The 22791-nt window shown below is 39.2% G+C and overlaps 2 protein-coding genes across 2 annotated transcripts in view; one reads left to right on the top strand and one right to left on the bottom strand.

The window, feature by feature from the left end:
- Positions 1-17381, top strand: part of LOC109934466 (ly6/PLAUR domain-containing protein 1) — a 68504-nt gene extending 51123 nt beyond the window's left edge. The window contains exon 3 of the mRNA XM_020533305.2: positions 14247-17381. Within this exon, the coding sequence (XP_020388894.2) occupies positions 14247-14482 (236 nt within the window). The 3' untranslated portion in view covers positions 14483-17381. The remainder of the gene's footprint in view (positions 1-14246) is intronic.
- Positions 14652-22791, bottom strand: part of gpr39 (G protein-coupled receptor 39) — a 78392-nt gene continuing 70252 nt past the window's right edge. The window contains exon 3 of the mRNA XM_020533187.2: positions 14652-15367. Within this exon, the coding sequence (XP_020388776.1) occupies positions 14784-15367 (584 nt within the window). The 3' untranslated portion in view covers positions 14652-14783. The remainder of the gene's footprint in view (positions 15368-22791) is intronic.

Raw genomic sequence — 22791 nt, 5'->3', positions numbered from 1 at the left:
CTATTCACAACCGCTCAGGCACTCCACGAACCTTTGCCAACACGCAGCAAGACTTAGTCAATGTTCATACTTGGGCAAATAAATCACATAGAGACTTTGAGATATCTCAACGGCCACAGGTCAACTGTTGATTGTGTCCTGCTCAGGGGTTAACCAGCCATAGCAGCGTGGAACGGACATGTTTTATTCTGGCTGCTTTTATCTATCCTCATTGAGATGCAGTGACTGACTCAGATAAATAGTGCATTTGTGACCTGTGTGATCGATTGTGGGTGGCCGACTGAGGTACCCTGGACTTGTTCCCACATGATAGTCTGGAAATACCCCGAGGCATAAAGTTCGAGGAAACTGGTTCCAATTATTGCCCCACTCATCAGTCACCTGCTCTACTTCCAGAAGGCTGCAACATTCAATGACTACCTGTCCATCTAATTTCAGCCTCTTGAGGCACTGCTCTTCAGACAGGTTAAGAAAGTGACCTTTGGTGTATATACCATGTGAAGTGGGTAAAGCCAGCCGTGAGCCTGCATTCTCCCCAGCTGTCTCCTCTGAGATCCTCTGCAGCTCCTACGCAGTATATTGATGCCGCTGAGCTTGCTGTTCTTCTTTCTTCTACCTCTGCCTCCTACAACCAGCACAAGGTGGCAAAGGAAGTAACCAGGCTGAATTTTTTTGACTGCTGTTGAATAGGGATGCCAAAAAAAACACAAAAGTCCGGCAAAATGTGCAATAACAAGCTTGCAGTTCGAAATTGTCAGTTGTAGCATCTGCAATTAATCCGAGCTTAATGCATGTTCAGTATTCTATTAAGTAGCGTTCACTAAAAGGTAATATTCCTGCTTATCTAGAGTAACAGCCTCACCCCTGCAGAAATTTGCTGACACAAAAATGGCAGCAGATTGCAATAATGACTTTGGGGCAGCATGTACGTGTGGCTCATTTTAGCTTGATACTCATTTGTTTCCTGAACAACTGGGAGATGGAGTTAAAAAGAGGGAAATTTGAATAGATTGTGTTGCTTTTAATGGACTCCAACAGATTATAGAACTTTGGAGCCATTGAGTTATAAATGGTCCAGGGGAATCTTACAGAGTTTTATGTCTTCATGGAATTGCCCTGTATTTCTTATGTATTTCTTGAGTAGCAATTTAGCAGCTGAGAGTCACTTCTAGCTTCAGCCTGTGTGTCTTTGTTTCATGTTTAACAGTAATGTGCACTTGTTGTTCGGCACAAAGTGGAGAAGGTGCCCCAGGAGAATGGAACTAGAAGACTTGCACATGTATAATGTACTTCTTTCTTTCATTGATAAATATCAATGAACCACTGTCCCACCCCACCTGCACAGTAGCGCCCTCCCACTTGTCCTGACAGTGGGCCAAGTCTCTTATTTGTTATGGGTTGATCATTCTGCAGTGCTCAGCAAAGTAAGAAGTAAATTGAATATGTTGGAGGAGCTTAGTCTGAATTGGTGTTTGGTCCTGACATATAGTTCCATTAAAATTAATTTTATGAAGTAGTGTCTCTGAGTCTCCTTATCATGACAGGACAGTAAAACCAATTATGCAAAACTTGTAGGACTGGAAAAAATATGTTTGACCGTAAAATTTCCAGGATGTGTAGAGATGGGGAAAAAGTGAAAGAATGATGGCCTTCCTAATAAATGGATGATTTTGCTATTTGCTGTCCTTAACAATTTACTAAAATATACTTTGACCCTTCTGACTCAATGTTTCTAGCATGTAAATAACAAGCAATGTACTATAGTGTGATATTCCTTCATTTGAATTCCATTATGATGTTCACGCATCTTTTCAGCAGGTGCGTTACATGCCATTTCCAGTGAAGAATTCTGTTAGTTATGGAAAGGTGCACAAATTTGGTCTCCATCTGCTTAGCAGCTCTACACAATAAAATCAGCTTGAGTGTGAAATCACTTGTGATTGGCGAGGCTCACACAAATCCCATCTGTCCAGAATTAAGACATTAAATAATCAGTTATATTGAGACTATATTGTAGTCTGTAAAGCAATATGACAAACATTGAGAAACATTGAGGTATTTCTGGATAATTTGACTAGTATCAAAGTTGTAATGATAACTTTTACTTTGCTTAAGTAAATTGTAATATGACTAACAGGTGAAGGCAAAATATGGCCAGATGGTATGCACTGCTGGCTGAGGGTAGTAGTGGAACTTGACTTTTCAAGATTCATTAGAGCTGAAGTCAAAGAAATATTACACATCTTTCTGTTTCAAAAAGGGGAAAGGGATTTGTTACATAATTATCAACTGGTTAATCCTACCTCAATATTAAAATAACAAGGGACAATAATTAAAGATATAACAAATTATTTCTTGGAATGCTTTTGACTAATTGAAGATGATAAATTTATGAAAGGTAGGTCATATTTGACTTTACGGGGGTGAGGATTTTTTGAGATCATATCAAATATATTATTTGAGCAAGTGTTATATTGACTTTCAGAAAACATTTGACAAAGAACTGCATAAGAAAATGGTTGAGAAAATTAGTACTTGTGATATAAAGGCAGACTCCATATGGTGGTAAATAGATATTCCTTGGCCTTGAAGGAACAGGATGTTATTCTAATTTTACAAGCCCTCAGCAGGGCCACTGCCTCGACCTGCATTATTGCTACATGGATATGAAAATCGAACAGTTATGGTATTAAACCAGTAACCCAGTGGACATTAATTTAAATACCAACATGATCAATTATTAAAGTAAGTTCAATAAAGCTGCTTAGTTTTGGGCTACTGCTGAAAAGAAGAAGCTTCTGAATCATTATTAGAGCTCAACTGATTAGTTAATGTATTTTAACAAATGAAAGGGAACCTGTTAGCCCTACCTAACCTGACCTTTATGTGACTCGAGACTATGCTATGTGTTTTACTTTTAGGGCTATGAATGATAGGACACATAATTTAAGAAAAGACAAACCAATCCTTTGCAAATGTATTTTGTTGTTATATTGTTAGTGTGCTGAATGTGTCTAGTAATTCTCTTGATTCAACCTATATAATTGAGAGTAAATTGAATTAATTGCTTTCCTGTACGGAACTAATTTAATGTGATAGATATATTTTTGAGACATTAAAATGTGGTGAGAATTTCACATAATTTATAGTAACATTGCACAATCAGGAGTGTTTGGCAAATTTCAGACAAGATGTGAATGCTTTGGAGCGAGTGCTGAATCAATTTACAATTATATTAAAAGGCATTGGGATGGGTACACGAATAGAAAGGGTTTACAGGGTTATGGGCCAAATGCTAGAAAATGGGACTAGACTAGATTAATTTAGGGTATCTGGTCAGCATGGTTGAGTTGGACTGAAGGGTCTGTATCCATGCTGTACATCTGTATGACTCTTTAATGGTTGCATGATTGAGAAACATTATGAGGTTAAATTGAAGAAGTTAGGACTGTTTTTCTTGGAAAGCAGAAGGCTGAGAAGAGATTTAATGGAGATTTTCAAGATCATGAGCAGGATGGATAGATAGATAGATAGGTAGATAGACTTGTAGGCAGAAAGATACCGTTCACACTCATAAAAGGAACATGAACGAGAGCACATAGATGTAAAGTGATTTCCAAAAGAAATAAGGGATTTGTGAGAAATAACATTATTCACCCAGCAAGTATTTAGGGAATGGAATGTACTATCTGGAAATGTGATGGACGCAGTTCAATTGTGGCATTTAGGTGGGCATTGGACAATTTTTTGGATTAAAAATAACGTGCAATAGCATGAAGAAAAATTCAGGAGCTTGGGACCAGGTAATCATGCTTGCTTGAAGTGCCAGGACGGGCATGATGGGCTGATTGGCCTCTACCTGTGCCATAAGATTTTTGTGATTAATTTTCAGGATAAAGTGAAAGAAATTAACTTTAGCTCTTATGGGGTTTTGATGTGAGGCTGTATAAGTGAAACAGTGTTTGCTGTAGACAAGGAACATGGCCTGAACTTGTGGCTACCCCTAAGTGACATGATCTCAGTTCTACAATGTAGAAATATGATGCTTCTTGTGACACGTCGGGCAGGATTTTGTTATTTTGGTCAGGGCACTGACGTGAGGTCCTGACCATGCCCTGTACACCTAGTAGTGATTTTCCCCGAAAGGTCAGTTGATGGCCAAGAGATGATTAAGGACAGCAGGCAAGGTCCCTAAGCTGGTGGGCCAAATAGTTGACCAAGAAACTCAGAAGGAATGATCTCAGCAAGGTGAGGATGTCAGTCTCCTCTCAATACTTTAAAAAGCTTTCAATTGGAAAGTTGCCTTGCTGCCAGTCCTGACAGTATACAATCAATGGGAAATTCCCCAAAGTCAGGATGTGATGTCCAGGCAGCTGGCCTGTTGATGTCATTGGGATGGGGTCAAGAAATCCAGTCAGTCTTCAATAACAGGCCTTAGATGGGTATTGATTTACTGTAATCAGCCACTCACCACTTAGAAATTGGTAACCCTTTTAATCCCTGACCCGGCCTCTGAGAAAATGGCCCAGGCTGAAAAAATACATAGCCAAACTGGTCCACCAGCTAGCAAGATAAATTTAGGTGTTGCCCACTGCTTTTCAATTCCCTACCCATATAGGAGTGAAAATCAGCCTGCAAAATTTCAAGTTGTTAACCTATTTCAGACATGAGAGAATATTAAAGCCTATTGTTCTGTATTGCCTATTTGCTAACTTTTGCAATCTCACAAACAGCACTGCAGAACATAGATATCTTTTTACAGAAGTTCTAATTGGGCGAATGAAGTGCCTATTGACTATTTAGGATTTATCACGCAATCAGTATAGCCAAATAGACCAAAAGAACTAAAAATAGGTGTAAGAAAAGTTTTTGCAGATTCCAGTTCCCTAAGACTGTTATTAGAAACTTAACATGTCAAAGATCTCCTGATTTCTTCATTTTAAGGCAATCATCTGCCCCAGCCTTATTAAAAAAGAATGGCTCCTGGGGAGCTAAATGGATCCTCTACCGTTATAGCTACATGACATCAGACTGTGAACCTTGGAAAGGAGCAGAGTATAGATATAATGAAGCTCAAATTACAAGTAAGTCATAGAGCAAGATTTCCACCAATCTCAAACAAATAGAGATGGGAGGAAAGGTTATTCCTTGATGATTTGCTTCCAGAATTTCTCTGAGCATTTTCTGACTGCTGTGTGGTTCATAATTCCTCCTTACAAAGAAAGCTATTGTGCAGGTTAAGGAAATGATAACAGTGGAAGAGCAAAATAAAGTGGCAATATGAAATTAATTATTGAGCCAGTGCATGAATGATTTATTCATGATCTTGACAATTTTTTTTCAGAATTGCATAATTCCTTAAACCTGAGATCTGTATTTGTAAATTAATGTGGCGTGAAACATTGCATTCTACACTGTGAAGTCACTCAAAGACCAAAATATTTGGCTGAGCTGTTCAATTATTCTAAATGACAGCAAATAAATATTCAGAAAAATATTAAAATTAAATCTATGCATTTGTTTATTGTGTTATGTCTCAAGGATGATTTTGTGGTTTACCATATGTTTCCATTTTTGTTTGTACTTTAATTGGGATTTATGGCAAGTAATCTGCCAATTCGTTCTCATGTGGCAGGAGAAAGTGTGCTCATTAGCTCTGGAGTTACACTAACAGGCTGCTGGGCTTCTGATATCTCTAGAATACCTTGTTATAAGCACTGTAAGGACACAGCAGGTAAATCAGACATATCCAGTACCATCATAGCTCTTTGACATTTCCATTGCCATGTCTATCCTTCTTCAGAAAATCTGAAGAAGGGTCCAGACCTGAAACATCAGCTTTCCTGCTCCTCTGATGCTGCTTGGCCTGCTGTGTTCATCCAGCTCTACACCTTGTTATCTCTGTTAAACATTAGTGTTAGGGTTAGTCTCACTGTAATGCTGAAAAGTTGCTGGAATCTACCAACAAAAATGCATTTGAGTGTGTCGTCTAATCAAAGAGCGTGATAATAGGTCTACAAAAGGTAGATCATACCTGATTGTGAGGAGATCACTCACAAAATGGTTAAGTGAGTGCCTCATGCATGAATGACAGAAAACCGGCATGCAGATACAACAGGTAATAAGGAAGCGAAAAAAGAACAATTTTGGCATTTATTGCTAAAGAAATACAGTAGAAAAGTAGGAAAATGCTGCTGCATTTACACAAAGCATTAGTAAGTCCGCACCTACAATTCTGGTCCCTTTGCTTGAGGATGTAGTCGAAATGGAGGTAGATCAGAGGAGGTTCACTAGATTGATTCATGCGATGAGGGGTTTGCCTTATGAATAAGATTGAGTAGTTTAGGCCTATACTATTGAGCTTAATCCAGAAAAATGTAAGGTAATGCATTTTGGAAGGTCTAATCCAGATGGAAAATACACAGTAAGTAGCAGAACCCTTAAGTGTAGGCAGAGAGATCTGAGTGTACAGGTACACAGGTCACTGAAAGTGGCAATGCACGTGGAGAAGGTAGTCAACACGGCATATGGCATGCTTGCCTTCATCGGCCAGGACATTGAGTTTAAAAATTGGCTAGTAATGTTGCAGTTTTATAGAACCTTAGTTATACTGCATTTGGAACATTGTGTTCAATTCTGGTCGCCACACTACCAGAAGGATGTGGTGGCTTTGGAGAGGGTACAGAAAAGATTTACCAGGATGTTGCCTGGTATGGAGGGTATTAGCTATGAGGAGAAGTTGGAGAAACTTGGGTTGTTCTCATTGGAACGACGGAGGTTGAGGGGCGACCTGATAGAGGTCTACAAGATTATGTAGGACATGGACAGACTGGACAGTCAGAAGCTTTTTCCCAGGGTGGAAGAGTCAGTTACCAGGGGCCATGGGTTTAAGGTGTGAGGGACAGGGTTTAAAAGTGATGTACGAGGCAAGGTTTTTACACAGAGGGTGATAGGTGCCTGGAACTCGCTGCTGGGGGAGTTAGTGGAAGCAGATACTATAGTGACTTTTAAAGGGCGACTTGACAAACACATGAATAGGATGGGAATAGACGGATATGGTTCCCCGGAAGGGTAGGGGGTTTTAGTTGTGACGGGCAGCATGTCGGTGCAGGCTTGGAGGGCTGAAGGGCCTGTTCCTGTGCTGTAATTTTCTTTGTTCTTTGTTCTTTGTTTACTTTCTGGCGTTTAGAAGGATGACAGAAGATCTAATTGAGGTATATAAAATACTAAAAGGGTTTGACAAGGTAGATCGTAGAAAGAATGTTTTCTCATGTGGGGCAATCTAGAATGAGAGATAATAGTTTTAGAAATATGGGGTAGCAGGTTTAAAACAGATGAGGAGAAATGACTTCTCTTAAAGTGTCATGAATCTGTGGAATTCACTACCCTGGAGTATGGTGGATGCTGGGACATTGAGTAAATTTAAGGATGAGATAGATCAATTTTAAATTATAATGGCTTGAAGGGTTGTGGGGACTGAGCAGGGATAGTGGAGTTGAGGCTGAGATGAGATTAGCTATGATCGTATCAATTGGCGAAGCAGGCTCAAGAGGCTAATTTGTCTTCTCTTGTTCCCAGTTCTTATGTTATGATCCATGTGAACATTGAAAAAAAAAGTTCTGCAGGAGGAATTATGAGCATAGCTGAGATTGCACACAACTGGAGGTAACATTGTAACCTTGTAAACATTCACTCCCTCCAGAAACAGCACACTCTGAACTGCACTGTGTACAACCAATGGTACTACAACAACTTACCAGGCCTCCTTCAATAACATCTTCCAAACCTGTGTCTTCTACCACCTAGAAGAACGAGGGCAGCAGATGTCTGAGAGCATGACTGCCTACAAATTCTCCTCCAAATCAGACACCATCCTGAATTGAAACTGGATCTTCATTCCTTCACTGTCATTGGTCCAGGTGTTGGTTAGGTCATTTGGCTGTACAGCTGGTTTGGGAGGCGCAGTGACGCCAGCAGTGTGAGTTCAGTTCCTGCACTGGCTGACATGACCATGTAGGACTTTCCCCCTCAACCTCTCTCCTCGCCTAAGTCATGGTGACCCTCAAGTCAAACCACCACAAATTGTCTCCCTCTAATGAGAGAGTAGCCCTATAAACTATGGTGACATTTCATTGGTCAAAATCCTGCACTAGTTAGCAGCACTGTAGATGTAAAAGAAAAAAAAGCAGCTTTGTAATTGAGTGGTAAGTGACAGCAAGTAGATATAATGGATAGGATCTCTGCTGGTTAAATTGTGAGGTTGTGTTGTACAAGTTTGGCTTATATTCTATTGAGGATTGACCCGGGTCATGGTCTTTAAATTTATAATATGGATGCAGTATAGTTGTTACAGAGAAACTATTTTCTCTGATAGGAGAATCCGGAGTGAGAGGTATAATCATAAAATTAGGGCAAGGTCACTTGGAAGTGAAGTCAAAATTATTTTTCAAAATAAGGTTTAGCGAAATCTGGAGCACCAACTGTGAATGCTGGGTGAGTCAAAATTTTCAAGACTTGACATTGATAGATTTTTTGTCAGGTTAAATGAATAATGATTTGGAACAATAGCAAAACACTGAAGAGGAGTTAGATCATTCATGATCTGATAGAATTATGAGGTGATGAGGCAAGATTTAGGATGCATAGGATGGAGAAGGAAACTGCAGGGGCTGGGCACAATTGAAATGTGGAGCTTGTTCAAGGAACAGCTACTGCGTGTCCTTGAGAAGTATGTACCTGTCAGGCAGGGAACCGTGGTTTACTAAGGAAGTTGAATCTCTTGTCAAGAGGAAGAAGGAGGCTTATGTAGAGATGAGGTGTGAAGGCTCAGTTAGGGCGCTTGAGAGTTACAAGTTAGCCAGGAAGGACCTAAAGAGAGAGCTAAGAAGAGCCAGGAGGGGACATGAGAAGTCTTTAGCAGGTAGGATCAAGGAAAACCCTAAAGCTTTCTATAGGTATGTCAGGAATAAAAGAATGACTAGAGTAAGATTGGGGCCGGTCAAGGACAGTAGTGGGAAGTTGTGCGTGGAGTCCGAAGAGATAGGAGAGGTGCTAAATGAATATTTTTCGTCAGTATTCACGCAGGAAAAAGACAATGTAGTCGAGGAGAATACTGAGATACAGTCTATTAGACTAGACGGGATTGAGGTTCATAAGGAGGAGGTGTTAGCAATTCTGGAAGGTGTGAAAATAGATAAGTCCCCTGGGCCGGATGGGATTTATCCTAGGATTCTCTGGGAAGCTAGAGAGGAGATTGCAGAGCCTTTGGCTTTGATCTTTATGTCGTCATTGTCTTCAGGAATAGTGCCAGAAGACTGGAGACTAGCAAATGTTGTCCCCTTGTTCAAGAAGGGGAGTAGAGACAACCCTGGTAATTACAGACCAGTGAGCCTTACTTCGGTTGTGGGTAAAGTGTTGGAAAGGATTATAAGAGATAGGATTTATAATCATCTAGAAAGGAATAACTTGATTAGGGATAGTCAACACGGTTTTGTGAAGGGTAGGTCGTGCCTCACAAACCTTATTGAGTTCTTCGAGAAGGTGACCAAACAGGTGGATGAGGGTAAAGCGGTTGATGCGGTGTATTTGGATTTCAGTAAAGCGTTTGATAAGGTTCCCCATGGTAGGCTATTGCAGAAAATACGGAGGCATGGGATTGAGGGTGATTTAGTGGTTTGGATCAGAAATTGGCTAGCTGTAAGAAGACAGAGGGTGGTGGTTGATGGGAAATGTTCATCCTGGAGTTCAGTTACTAGTGGTGTACCTCAAGGATCTGTTTTGGGGCCACTGCTGTTTGTCATTTTTATAAATGACCTGGATGAGGGTGTAGAAGGATGGGTTAGTAAATTTGCGGATGACACTAAAGTTGGTGGAGTTGTGGATAGTGTGGAAGGATGTTGCAGGTTACAGAGGGACATAGATAAGCTGCAGAGCTGGGCTGAGAGGTGGCAAATGGAGTTTAATGCGGAAAAGTGTGAGGTGACTCACTTTGGAAGGAGTAACAGGAATACAGAGTACTGGGCTAATGGTAAGATTCTTGGTAGTGTGGATGAGCAGAAAGATCTCGGTGTCCATGTGCATAGATCACTGAAAGTTGCCACCCAGGTTGATAGCGTTGTTAAGAAGGCGTACAGTATGCTAGGTTTTATTGGTAGAGGGATTGAGCTTCGGAGCCATCAGGTCATGTTGCAGCTGTACAAAACTCTGGTGCGGCCGCACTTGGAGTATTGCGTACAGTTCTGGTCACCGCATTATAGGAAGGATGTGGAAGCATTGGAAAGGGTGCAGAGGAGATTTACCAGGATGTTGCCTGGTATGGAGGGAAGGTCTTATGAGGAAAGGCTGAGGGTCTTGAGGCTGTTTTTGTTAGAGAGAAGAAGGTTAAGAGGTGACTTGATAGAGACATACAAGATGATCAGAGGATTAGATAGGGTGGACAGTGGAAGCCTTTTTCCTCGGATGGTGATGGCTAGCACGAGGGGACATAGCTTTAAATTGAGGGGTGATAGATATAGGACAGATGTCAGAGGTAGGTTCTTTACTCAGAGAGTAGTAAGGGCGTGGAATGCCCTGCCTGCAAAAATAGTAGACTCGCCCACTTTAAGGGCATTTAAATGGTCATTGGATAAACATATGGATGATAATGGAATAGTTTAGGTTAGATGGGCTTCAGATTGGTTTCACAGGTCGGTGCAACATCGAGGGCCGAAGGGTCTGTACTGCGCTGTAATGTTCTATGTTCTATGTTCTAGAATGCTGGAACAGGCTCAAGGGCAGAATAAACATATCCTGTTCCTTTGTTTTTAACAGTAGAATTGTAGAGAATGCACAAAGTAATGAGAATGTTTTGCAAATGCACAGATTTTGGGCATCTTTGTTTCTATAAACCATATAAAGCTTCTAAGAATTATTGCTGGATGTGTTACATTTACCCATAACATTTATCCTATCACAATTTGAACAAAATTCTTTTCCCTAGTTGCATTAAAACAATATTGAATCTCGGTAACCTCGTCCAATTGCTCAGCATTTTCAATTATTAAAGTGTAAGCTGTTAAAACCTCATTGCATATGTGCTTGAACCAGAGGCTATTCATATAGACCAGTGCTGTTGAGCTTATTACTGCAAATTTCTTTTAAATCTGATATCTTCCTGATGTTTTATACTTTCTATTAGTAAATCAGAAGCAGTACACTTTCTGTCAATTCCTTTTTTGCCTGCTGTGCTGGACACTTTCGGGAGGAAGGCATCAATACTATATGCTGCACTTCTGGAAGGACATCCAGGTTTTTGGAGAACTGCAAACTTGGCTTTCCTAACTCTGATGTGCTCCAGCAGCTCGTGATTTTGCAAAGTCAAGATTTACCTTGGCTACCCTATTCAAATCTAATCTATAAATATCTTCTAATTTCGGTCGCTGAATGATTTTGAGACATTTAGTTTCTTTTATTTAACTGATTGAGTGGGTGTTAAAAACAACCACCTTATTGTATGCTAGTTCTGTAATTCTTTAAACTAACAATCTGCTCCAGCCTGTACATCCGGTTGAAATACAGCACTTCACACAATAAAAAATCAGTCTTAACACATAAATAAGACCTTGCCAACCAGTTAGATCTGTCAGAGGGCTGGATTTCCCCACAAACTAAATAGACATTTATTTTAAACAGGTTAAATGCTTTGTTAAATTAGTATATAAAGAACTGGCATAGAAATATCTTTAAAAACTTGCTAATCTTACCAACTGTAATTTTTAACTTTGTGTCCTTAGATTTTAACAGAAGTAAATATTTGTATTGTGCAGTCTATTGATTAGCTTGCATAGAGAAAAGAACATTAACATTTTTGTGTGACCCTTAACCAGAACTCTACTCTAAGGTTTTAACTGTGACACTTACCCACTTATATTCCTCCTAAAACTGCTAAAATGCAAGAGTTATTTGTTTAACATTGTTGGATCAGTGAGCAGGTTTCGGTAGTTAAAATTTTTTAAATGGATACCTGTCTTTGAACTCACTTCTGCTTTTAATGGAAGTGGGTTAGAGGATGACCAAACTGCTTGCAGAATGTGGGCCAAGCCTTGGAATATTTAAAAGAGATTTGCATACCTCTATTTTAACATCATCATTATTCTTAACACATACACACCAGGTTTCTTGAGTATTGTGAAATCCAGCGACTGAAGAGAGATGTGACAGAAATTGACTTTCTGCCCTTGAAGCACTGCTTTGGGGACCAAGAAAAGCAGGATTAGTTTCCTGTGGCTCAACAGATAGAATAAACTGTAAATGCTTTGCCTCTCCCCACCTGACTGTCTGACCATCCATCATCACAAAACCTTTAAAAGCAGATCCAGTTTTAAATTCATAACGTTCCCTATGAAACCCATAGGGCTGAATTTTATGCCACGATATATTGCTCAGTCCCCTATTACAAAATCGGTCTTAAGCAGACTGAATTAAAAAAGAAGACTGGTCTGCAGCAACAACATGCCTCAATGAGCCGAGAGTGGGACTTCTGTCCCTCAGCAGGAGGAACACCCCCACCCAATCTGAGTGGCCAGCATCTCTGGTAGTCTCAGCAGTGGGAGACCCTATTAACAGAGAGTACACGGTCACCAGAAAATAGTACGACTAGGGTTTTGAACAGGAAGGAGTCAGAGAGCATGGGTGTGGGGGTAAGGGCGCAGTATAAGGGGCACGGAGTTGGTTGGATTCTGGAGAGCATGTGGGCGGGCACCAAGAGCACAGGTACATCTTGGAGGTGATGCCACCTAATGCTCACAAGGCATCACTGAATATTGTATCCAGCCTTTCATCCCATCATTTAAGAAAAAGCTAACTCAGTCTGCACTGGTGGCATAATGGCTTGTTAACAAAGCTCATTTAATAATTAATGATTGAAAATTTCAGACCAGGGTCCTGATTTCATCAGCCAAAAACTCCAGCTTATACCTCCTGGTTTTCCAGCTATTAAAGTACCTCGCCCCATTCTATTTCCATCTACATGTTGTTATTGGGCTCAATGAATTCCTGAGTCCTGTGATAGTTCATCTCTCTTTTAGATTGCCATGAGGTCCAGAATAGGGACAAATGTGATAATAATTCTTTATGAATGTAGGATATGCTTCCAGTTAATTTTCGTGTACATCTAAAGAGCAAAATGTTTCTGTTCACAAGTTAACATGTTGTATTGAGGAAGTGGACTGCATATATAAAGTTATATTCACATTCACACATTTGTGTTCATATTTAAAACATCTACAATATTTCAAAGCTATGTTTTGGTGGGCAGAATTAATGTAGCTCCAATTTCTGTGAAATGTCTCAAATAAAGCATTTAAAATAAAAATATTTCTTGGGGGAATCATTCTGCACATCCGTCAAGACAATAAATCGTACATTTCAGTATTTAGTGTCTCCTTTAATAATTGCCAAATGCATTGCTGCATTTTTATTACCCTTTGGACTGGGAATTTCTTAGAGCTGCTCCTTCACCATAAGTTTGCCAGAACAGAAAAGATCCTTAAAGATAATCTCGCAAGAAGGCAAGCTTGAAAAACAGCTGATGTCTGGTCACCAATTATTCGATCCTACAGATAGCAGCAGCCTACAGGTTTTGCAACAATAAAGTTAAAAAAAAACTTGCCATAAGTGTTAACTGAACACAGTCCCAAAAGACTGGTAAATTAAATTACAAAGGTTTCCAAATTACCTAGTTAATATTTGATGTGTTCCCATAATTCTGCTGCTGTTTAAATGCAGCAATACTCTTTGCCAGACAGATCTCTTCATTTACTCATTTATCTCTGTTAAAAACAGACTGAAGATTCCCCTTCGAATTCAATACCTCTTCAAGGTTCAGGAAACAATCCAAGATCCCAACCCCAGCTCCTTTCAAGGCAGAGGCTGGAATGCCTTTTCCTACTTTGTACATCAGGTTAAGAAGATGTGCCAAATCCTCTTAAAGCTTAGGATCCTTTTCCGGTGATCAAATTCTCCATTCCAATTGCCTTATAAGGGCTGGAAGGAGGCTCCAAAGCTTAATAGGTCTTCCAGAACCTCCCAGTCCAGACTAGATTCTATTTTCCAGCTCATTTGCCACACTGAGTTACAGCAAGAATGTGGCAGACATGCTAAAGATTTTCAAATTCATTTTATCTTTGTATAACAGTAAATGATAGAATGTACAGTACAGTGGTATAATACTGAAATTAATCTTACCATTGCTGTTTTTCTACTTGCAGGAGTTATGTATCGAAAGTCTTGCGCTGCTTCTACGTCTTGCCTCATTACATCAGCAGGCTATCAGTCATTTTGTTCTCCAGGAAAGGTGGGATCTGTGTGCATCAGCTGTTGCAACAGTCCACTCTGTAATGGACCCCGTCCCAGAAGAAGAGGAAGCTCAGCAATGTCTTCAAAAGCAAGCCTAAAACTTGTAGCTGCTGTTGGAATACTCACATCAGCAATTCTTCCAACATAAACACATAAAATGAAGGAAACTCAAGTGTCATTATTGGTGTAGGAGTTCTGACATTTCCTACCTTGCTTTGCTGTCTACATTTCACATGCTGTGCAACAGCTTACATTAAAAATAACTGACAATCACCATCCAAAAACATTAAAAGACCATATTCTTGACACAGAGACAATTGCCAATTCCATGGTTGCTTTATTGAAATTTCACATGCTATTATAAAAATGACTTTTGGAAGAATCACTAACAGCACTTTGAAAATTTTCTCTGTGGTTTTTGCCTGATATAGTTACACTTTATAAAAGCTTCATATCTCAGTTTCATTGACTCCATTTGGTTGCTGCTTTAGGTGTAGCTCAGATATTATTTCTGGGGAAAGAAGCTTTGAGTTAGTGTTCAACAAGCTGGGCCCTGAAACTGAGTCAGCAGAGTTAAATCCATCTGGCTTTGTTGTTTGGGTCTCGCAGTTTTGATGTGACAATGGCTCAAGCTCAACATCTGTGTCCTTCATCACAGTGTTCGAAAGGTTTTTGTTGCTTTTCCGACGTGGAGAGCTGTATTTGAGTGTGGCATGGAGCAATGACCTTGTGGACTGAGTAGTGTTACCTTTGGGATTGGCTTGGGTTCTCCTTAGTGTCTGCATGTTTACATGCTCTATAGAGTTACAACGCAGCACCTGCATGAAAACTGCCCTGAACTGCTTAGAGGACAGATTATACAGCAGTGGATTTAATACTGAGCTGAGATAAAATAAAGTATCTGAAATAGGCAATAGGGTTACAAAAGTTCTGAAATATACCGTTGTCCACTGTGACTTTTCTTTGGCTGCTGCCATGATACGACGAATTTGCAATGGGGTCCAACACACAGCTAGGGCAACCACAATGAGCACTGTAGAAAGAAAACAAAATGTTTCTGCAAAACTCTTACAGTATCACCTCTGTTCATAAAGCATACATTCGAATGAGCCATTGAAGCATTGACCTACTTCCCTAAGGTTAGAATCTACCAGAAGCCAGATTAGTCATGCATCAGCTCTGAAATGGTGCAGAGAAGAATGCATGGGAAGTATTTGCAGTGCAGATACATGCTAACTATATATTTTAGTCCTGCTTCCATGTACTGTGTACTTAAAGAACTCAAGTGACTTATTAAAATGATGGTGTGAATAAATATCAGCAAGAGCAAACTCTGATGTGAACTCTCACATGAAACACAGTTTTCATATTATTGATATGCTTTATTGAGCTCTAAGGTAACAATTTGAGTGATATTATCAACTTGCCATTATAGTAACAAATGAAGCCAGTCAATGAACAGTACCAATAGTCAGTTCAGCATGTACTGTAAGCTTATTTTTTCCTTTGACTCAATTTCAGTGTACATCAAACAGGGAGGGGATTAAGCAATCAGAATACCCACCTACTGCTATCCATGAAAGTTACAAACCATTTAGTGGTCAGGATTTGCTTGCAGTGAATTGGTCAGTTGCCTGTGCAGGCAAATTATACTTTTCTATGTGCAAGTTCAGAAAGAAGCAGAGACATTTCATCATGGCATGTTCCTATTTCAACTTTAAAGTTATTTTTCCTAAAGGTGGGAAATAACAATGTTCAGAAGTGAAAGATTGGAGGTTAGGGATAATAAAGCTAGATGGCGAGCAAGGATATATTAACTAAACCACATACACACACACACTCACACACACACACACATTAGGTGCTGTACATTTCTATGACTACATATAATATAGTTTTACATCTCTATGACTCTCTATCTATATATATATCTACACACACATGTACAATATAGCTTTCACTTTGAGTCCCTGCAGTTACCAGAGAGAACAAACATCCATCCCTGAAACTGTTTTGGAATAAACTCCAGATAGCAGAGGCCAAAGGAAAGTGCATAAATACACAACACCATCCAATTATCTCTGAGTGATTGCATTTAACAAAATATATAACAAATTTAAGTAAAATATATCATGATGAAATTTGTAATAGAATTTTCACTTCCATTCACAAAGCTGACTAAAACCTGGTCATAAATTATTACCTTTACTATATAATAACTTGCATACTTTAGTGAAATAGTTCCTGTTTGTTTAATGGCCAGTACTGTACTATTACCATCATCCTTCAGGAATGATAGAATTACCTCTGGTGCTGATGAACAATATCTGCCTGAGGCAGTTATTTTACTGTGTAACATCTTCTAAAGCTTATTTCAGCACTTTTATTGGATTTTCAACAGCTGCTATATTTTATACATTACAACTAGAGAAAAAGATATTTAGAACTGTGAAATTAATCCAATTACAGAGATACAAAAGAACTAAGAAACAAAAAAAATGCCAGAGTTGCAGTAATAGATCTAGTCTGTCACTTCATAATGATATATTCCTGCTTCTAATTTACTGCAATGAAAGGGAAATCTAGTTTACTGACAGTCCAGTGAATCATTCACATTTATTAATGACAAACAATAACTGTTTATCATTTTGCCTATTATTAAAACAGAATGGTATATCAGTTAACAAAATATTTTACCATAAACCTGTATATATTCTTTCAAAATGAAATTGATTTCTCCTATTTATCGATTGGTTTAATTTGTTACTATACTGTTAAAAAGATTTTATTGAAAGTAGTTCAACAAGTGGAGGAATGTTGTGGAAGAACCACTCCAAATTGATTCTGGGACACTGCTACATATGTGATAATTCACAAAGCCTCAAAATGTGTTATTTTGTTAAATTTGATATGGTTGGTATACAATCATTAAAAGAGTATGAACTAAGATAATTATTGATTTGATTACATTGGTGTTATTCTCCTTAATTCCATATATGTCTGACATAAAATTTGGTTAATAAAAGAAGAAAACCCAGAATCACATTAGGAGCAAGAAAGCATTTTGACCATTGACATTCTGATAATTTTATCAAGTGGATATGTTGCTTTTTAAACAATAAAATCCTTATCAAAATAAGCACAAAAGTATTATTTGTACAAAAACCTGTTTAATAAAATTCATTTCTCGTATTGACTGATGAATTTTACAAGTTCTACACATAATTATATTTGACAATTGAAATACAGTAGAGTGAGGGAAGAAAGAAAGAGTAATGATTTGAAGCATTTTAAAGTGTACTTAAGTAGTATGGGCTGATATTAAAGCACTAAGTGCTTTCTCCACATTTATGTGATAGCACAGTTCAGCATAAATGGAAGCCAATATAAGCAATCTGGCTTATTAAGTTTCGTCCCAAATGCTAGTAAAGAATGCTGCACAGTGCTCATAAATTACTTTCTCTCCCTGAGAAAGTCAGATTAGAGGTTGCTACTTCTGCCTGCCTTGATCTGCCTCCTGTTGGGTGAACAATGGAATAGGAGCTTGGTACAAGTTTTCTTCAGTTACATTCCCTGCTGATAGCATTGGAGCTGGCAGTATGAGACTGTAAAAGGCTACAGCTTCAATTTATGGTAAAAGCAATCATGGAGCACCAATTTGGCTCAGTTGGTAATAGTGTGTCACCAGCTAGCACTTTTGCCTTCTGAATCAATCTGTGGATTCAAGCCCCACTGTAAACCTGAGCACAAAGGCAGACATGTCACTGCAGCACTGAAAGTGCTGCACTGTTGGGAATGATTTTCTTCAGATAACTCATTACATCAAATTCCTACATCCCTGCTCAGGGAAACTAAAGATCCAACAGAATAACTTGCAAAAAAATGAGTAGCAAATGCTTGTGCCCTTGCTGAAATTCCTCCTTCAGCCAACATCACCAAAAGCAGTTTACCTATCTGGGCATTTACTGATGATGAGGTCTAGCTGTATTTGTCTGCATAGTAAATTCATCAGTTCGTTCAAAAACCTTTTGGGACAAACTGAGGACATGATGAGGTGCTATCTAAATGGTCACTATTTTGCTCCATCATGATCTGGTGGGACATCTCAGTCTTTAATCCTAGTCTCCATCTTAAATCACATTAAAAATATGACGTTAAAACTGTAAAAGAAGAAAAGTGGATGATTAATTATTGTATAAATATATATTAATACAGTGAACCCTACTGAAGTTTTTCGAAGATTTTGCTTCTTAGCATTAAATTGCCTCCTCAAAATAGCACCCACTTTGTCAGTCAAATTTCTTTTATTATAAAACTAAAATAATTAAATTTGAATTTTCTAATCTATTGTAATTTTGCCGCAAAAAATTAGAAGTTTAAAACCGTTTTCAGAGGTTTCCCTCTCCAAAGATGCTGCCTGGACCTGCTGAACTTTCCCAGAATTATCAGCTTTGTCAGATCTCCAGAATCTACAGTAGCTGCTTTCATTGCTTACTGTCTTTACATGACATGCATTTGACTTATTTCCTCATATCCTGCTATAGTTTTAATATTTTTTAAATTTTAATGGTATAAATTCAGTTTTCATGTGTAAGATAGAATTACAGAAAAAAAACTGTAGCTATACGACTCATTATAAGCATTGCTCAGAAATGTCACAAATTCTGCAATGACAGTGAATTACTTGAGCGTGTTGTTATTTTATGTTGGTGAATGCACAGTTATTTTGAATGCAACAAGGCCCAACAACATACCAGTAAGTTTTAGTTGAAGTAGAAATGAAGACTAAGGCGGTTCAGTGGTTAGCACTGCTGCCTCACAGCACCAGGGACCCAGATCTGATTATAGCCTCGGGAAACTGTCTGTGTGTAGTTTGCACATTCTCCTCATGTCTGTGTGGATTTCCTCTAGATGCCCTGGTTTCCTCCCACAGTCCAAAGATGTGCAGGTTAGATGGTTTGGTCATGCTAAATTGCCCATTGTGTCCAGGATGTGCAGGCTATGTGGATTAGCTGTGGAAAGTGCAGGGATACAGGGATAGGTAGTGGGGTGGCTCTGGGTGGGATGCTCTTTGGAGGGTCAGTGTGGATTTGATGGCTGAATGGCCTGTTTCCACACTGGAAGGATTCTATGAACAACAGTTGGCATGCGGCTGAGCCATCAGATCTGAAAAAGGCACTGTCCAATTTGAAGATCACACCTCAAAATGGCACTAAAGTATTAATATACATGTTCAAGTTCCAGCAGGAACCATAACTTTCTGACCAGAAGCAGACCTGTAGTTCCTGAGATCAAAATTTGTTTCTTGTAAACTCTAGACGTGAAGAAACGTGTAAGTGAGGGCTAATAATTGCTTCATGTCCATTACTCCACATATAAGATTTAACTGGTCTTTCATCATCAATTCTCATCAACATAGCAGATATAACAAAAGCATGGGTCACACATCAAAGCAACTAATAAATAATAAAAACAGAAAGTGCTGGAGAAACTCAGCACATCTGGCTGCATCTCAAGAGAGGAAAACAGAGTTAATGTTTCAAGTCCAGTGACCCTTCTTTGATTACAAATAGAAACCTGAATCCAGGAATAATATTATGAATAAAGGACAAACTTGCACTTATATTGCATCTTTCAGATCTATAGAACAAAATACCTGTTTTTTAATTCTTTGAAGTCAGTTACTAAAGAACAATCTACTCACAGGAAGACCCCACAAACAGCAGTGAAATGAATAACCAATTAAGTTGTTTTGATGCCATTGAATTAAAGTTCAATATTGGCTGTTCTTGAAAAGTCATATGTTCTTTTATATCATACAAAGAATGACGAGGCAAGATTTGAGGATTACTTAGTGATCACTGATCGCATGTCAAAATGGACAAAATCCAGGCGTAACATGTTTCCATTTTAATTTTTACGCAGATTTCCTGAATTTAAATCCTGCTCAGTTGCACCATGGACAGACCAGAGCTTCAACCGGATGGTTTTCAGTTTAATATTACTGATAAGAGAGTACATTGCCAAAGCATTTTTGTCTTGTTCTCATCAGAACAACCACAAGAATGCTAAGTTTCAAAGCATCATAACACTCTGTACTACATTAGAAAAAGATGCTGTTTGGTTAGCAAATCAATTCTAATTAGCTGAGGCATTGCAATGGAGAAAACAATGGGACATCAGAGAATTCCCAAGCTCTTGGTCATTAAAATAAATTTATGATTAACCATGTTCCTTATGTTTTCAGAGATTATGTCATTGTGTATGAATGTATGATGCTCTTTGCAAGCACAAATAAATGAGCCATGTTATAAACTTGACTGATTATCTAAATTGCCTTTAACTAAATTTGAACTAAATCACCTCTGCAATCTCTCAAAGATATTCACACCTTTTCTAAAGTGTGATGACCAGAACTCTAGTTGGTATATAAAGTTCAATACTACTTTACTGCTTTTGTATTTTATGTCTTTATTTATGGAACTCAAAATCACATATGATTTGTTAACCATGTTCTCAATATGTCCATCTACCATCAAAGTTCAGTGAAAATTCATCATCAGGTCTCTCTGTTTATTGTTGTATTTTTAAAATTACTTTTATAACTTCAGAACAGATTCAGACAACAAGATTGAAAATAAGTAGAATGCATTGATGAATCTATAGTGCCTTAAGGCAGGATTTTACAATGTTGTATAAAGTTCTAGCAGCCATTGCTCAAACTCTGCAAACATGCATGTTCTGACAAGCAAAGCTGTAGAAATGTGTATATCTTTTTAAAATTTTGTTCACAGTTGTGCTCAATTTTACTTAACATCTAAAATATGTTCCAATCAGCATAATGAATAAAGTTCCTGAAATACTCAAATCGAAAAGACTCAGACGTTTGTTGGATAATAGTTTAGCAGTAATAGAACATAGAACATACAGCACAGTACAGGCCCTTCGGCCCATGATGTTGTGCCGACCTATTATCCTACTAACATCAATCTACCCTGCATACCCTACATTTTACTATCCTCCATGAGCCTATCCAAGAGTCGTTTAAAAGTCTCTGAAGTATCTGACTCCACTACCACTGCCGGCAGCGCATTCCACACGCCCACCACTCTCTGTGTGAAATGTTAGTGAACTTTGGGTGGAATCTTATAGAGAATTGAACGATGCGAGCTACAGTGCCATGTGGGGCAGAATTAGGTGACAAGTGCAGTAGGGCCTATCTTGACATTGAGATCATCTCACCTAATCTTTTACACATTTTCATAAGTGGCATGGCAAGATTCTTGCCGGGCAGTGGTGAGATGACCATTGACAATGAATAACACTTGTTTGTTAACACTCTTGCTTGCTGGCTCAATTTGTCTTATTGATATTCCAGGTGCAATCTTACCAAACTGGCTCAACAAACTAGACATCAGAAAAACCCAACAAAGTAACTGGCGTGGGTGCTTGCAGTTTCAGGTTAACACTTGCTCCAAAAGACCTCCACGTTTGATATTAGGCACCAACATCTCAGGGCACGCTTCATGGGCACTAGCCACAGTCACCCCATATCCATGAACTTTGGCATTTGATATACGCCAGCCTCAAAGAACCCTCAAGACACATCTATGATCCACTTACAGGATGCTTCTGCATTTCACTGGCACACCTCGGGCTGCAGTGGCAGCTCTCACTATATTTTTGCTGCAAGGGCGCGTTGCTCTGAGGGATATGCACCTAGTATCTAGATTGGAACAGGTTGCATATCCAAGCTCTTTGTTGGCTGTAATATCACTCTCTCGCTTTGAGCCTACCTGGATACTCACAGCATTCCTGCCTTGCAAGGCTTTGCCTTTTTTGCACTTAGGCCCCTCAGCCAGAGATACCAGGCTCATATTACTACTGGCCCAGTCCTGATGAAGGATGTAAATCTGAAGCATTGACTTTTCTGCTCCTCTGATACTGCCTGACCTGCTGTGTTCCTCCAGCTCCACACTGTATTGACTCGAGTTATGACCGACTTGCTGAGCCATTTGGCACAGACACATAGCCTGGAAGCTTGTTCTGATTGTCAGCTGACATCAGACAAGTCAAGGGGATAGCCTTCGCTTAGGGGTTCCTGGCACCGTAAATCAAGGGAAACTTGTGGTACAAGTCCAGGCCTTGCTCAGAACAGTCAGAGTCAGGATGCTCTCCTCAAAAGAGATGAGTTGCCAAATGATGGTCAGCACACTACCTGTCTTGACTTTTCTGCAAAATTATAGACAGCTTTCCCCTTGAAATGGGATAGAGATTGATATTACAGAAGATGAAAGTGGGTGATCCAGCTACAACTGTTGGTGCAGGTGGAGGAGAGTCCTGAAGGAGTGAATAAAGGGTATGCTGGGTTAGAGGTGTCATGTGTTGGGGTGAGTGAGTGTGGATGGGGAAGGTATGGACAGTAACAAGAGCGGTAAAACCTAGTCCCCAGCTGGG

Source organism: Rhincodon typus, chromosome 7 (assembly GCF_021869965.1).
Source record: "Rhincodon typus isolate 14 chromosome 7, sRhiTyp1.1, whole genome shotgun sequence".
NCBI classification, from domain to species: domain Eukaryota; kingdom Metazoa; phylum Chordata; class Chondrichthyes; order Orectolobiformes; family Rhincodontidae; genus Rhincodon; species Rhincodon typus.
This window is presented reverse-complemented; position numbering and strand designations above follow the sequence as displayed.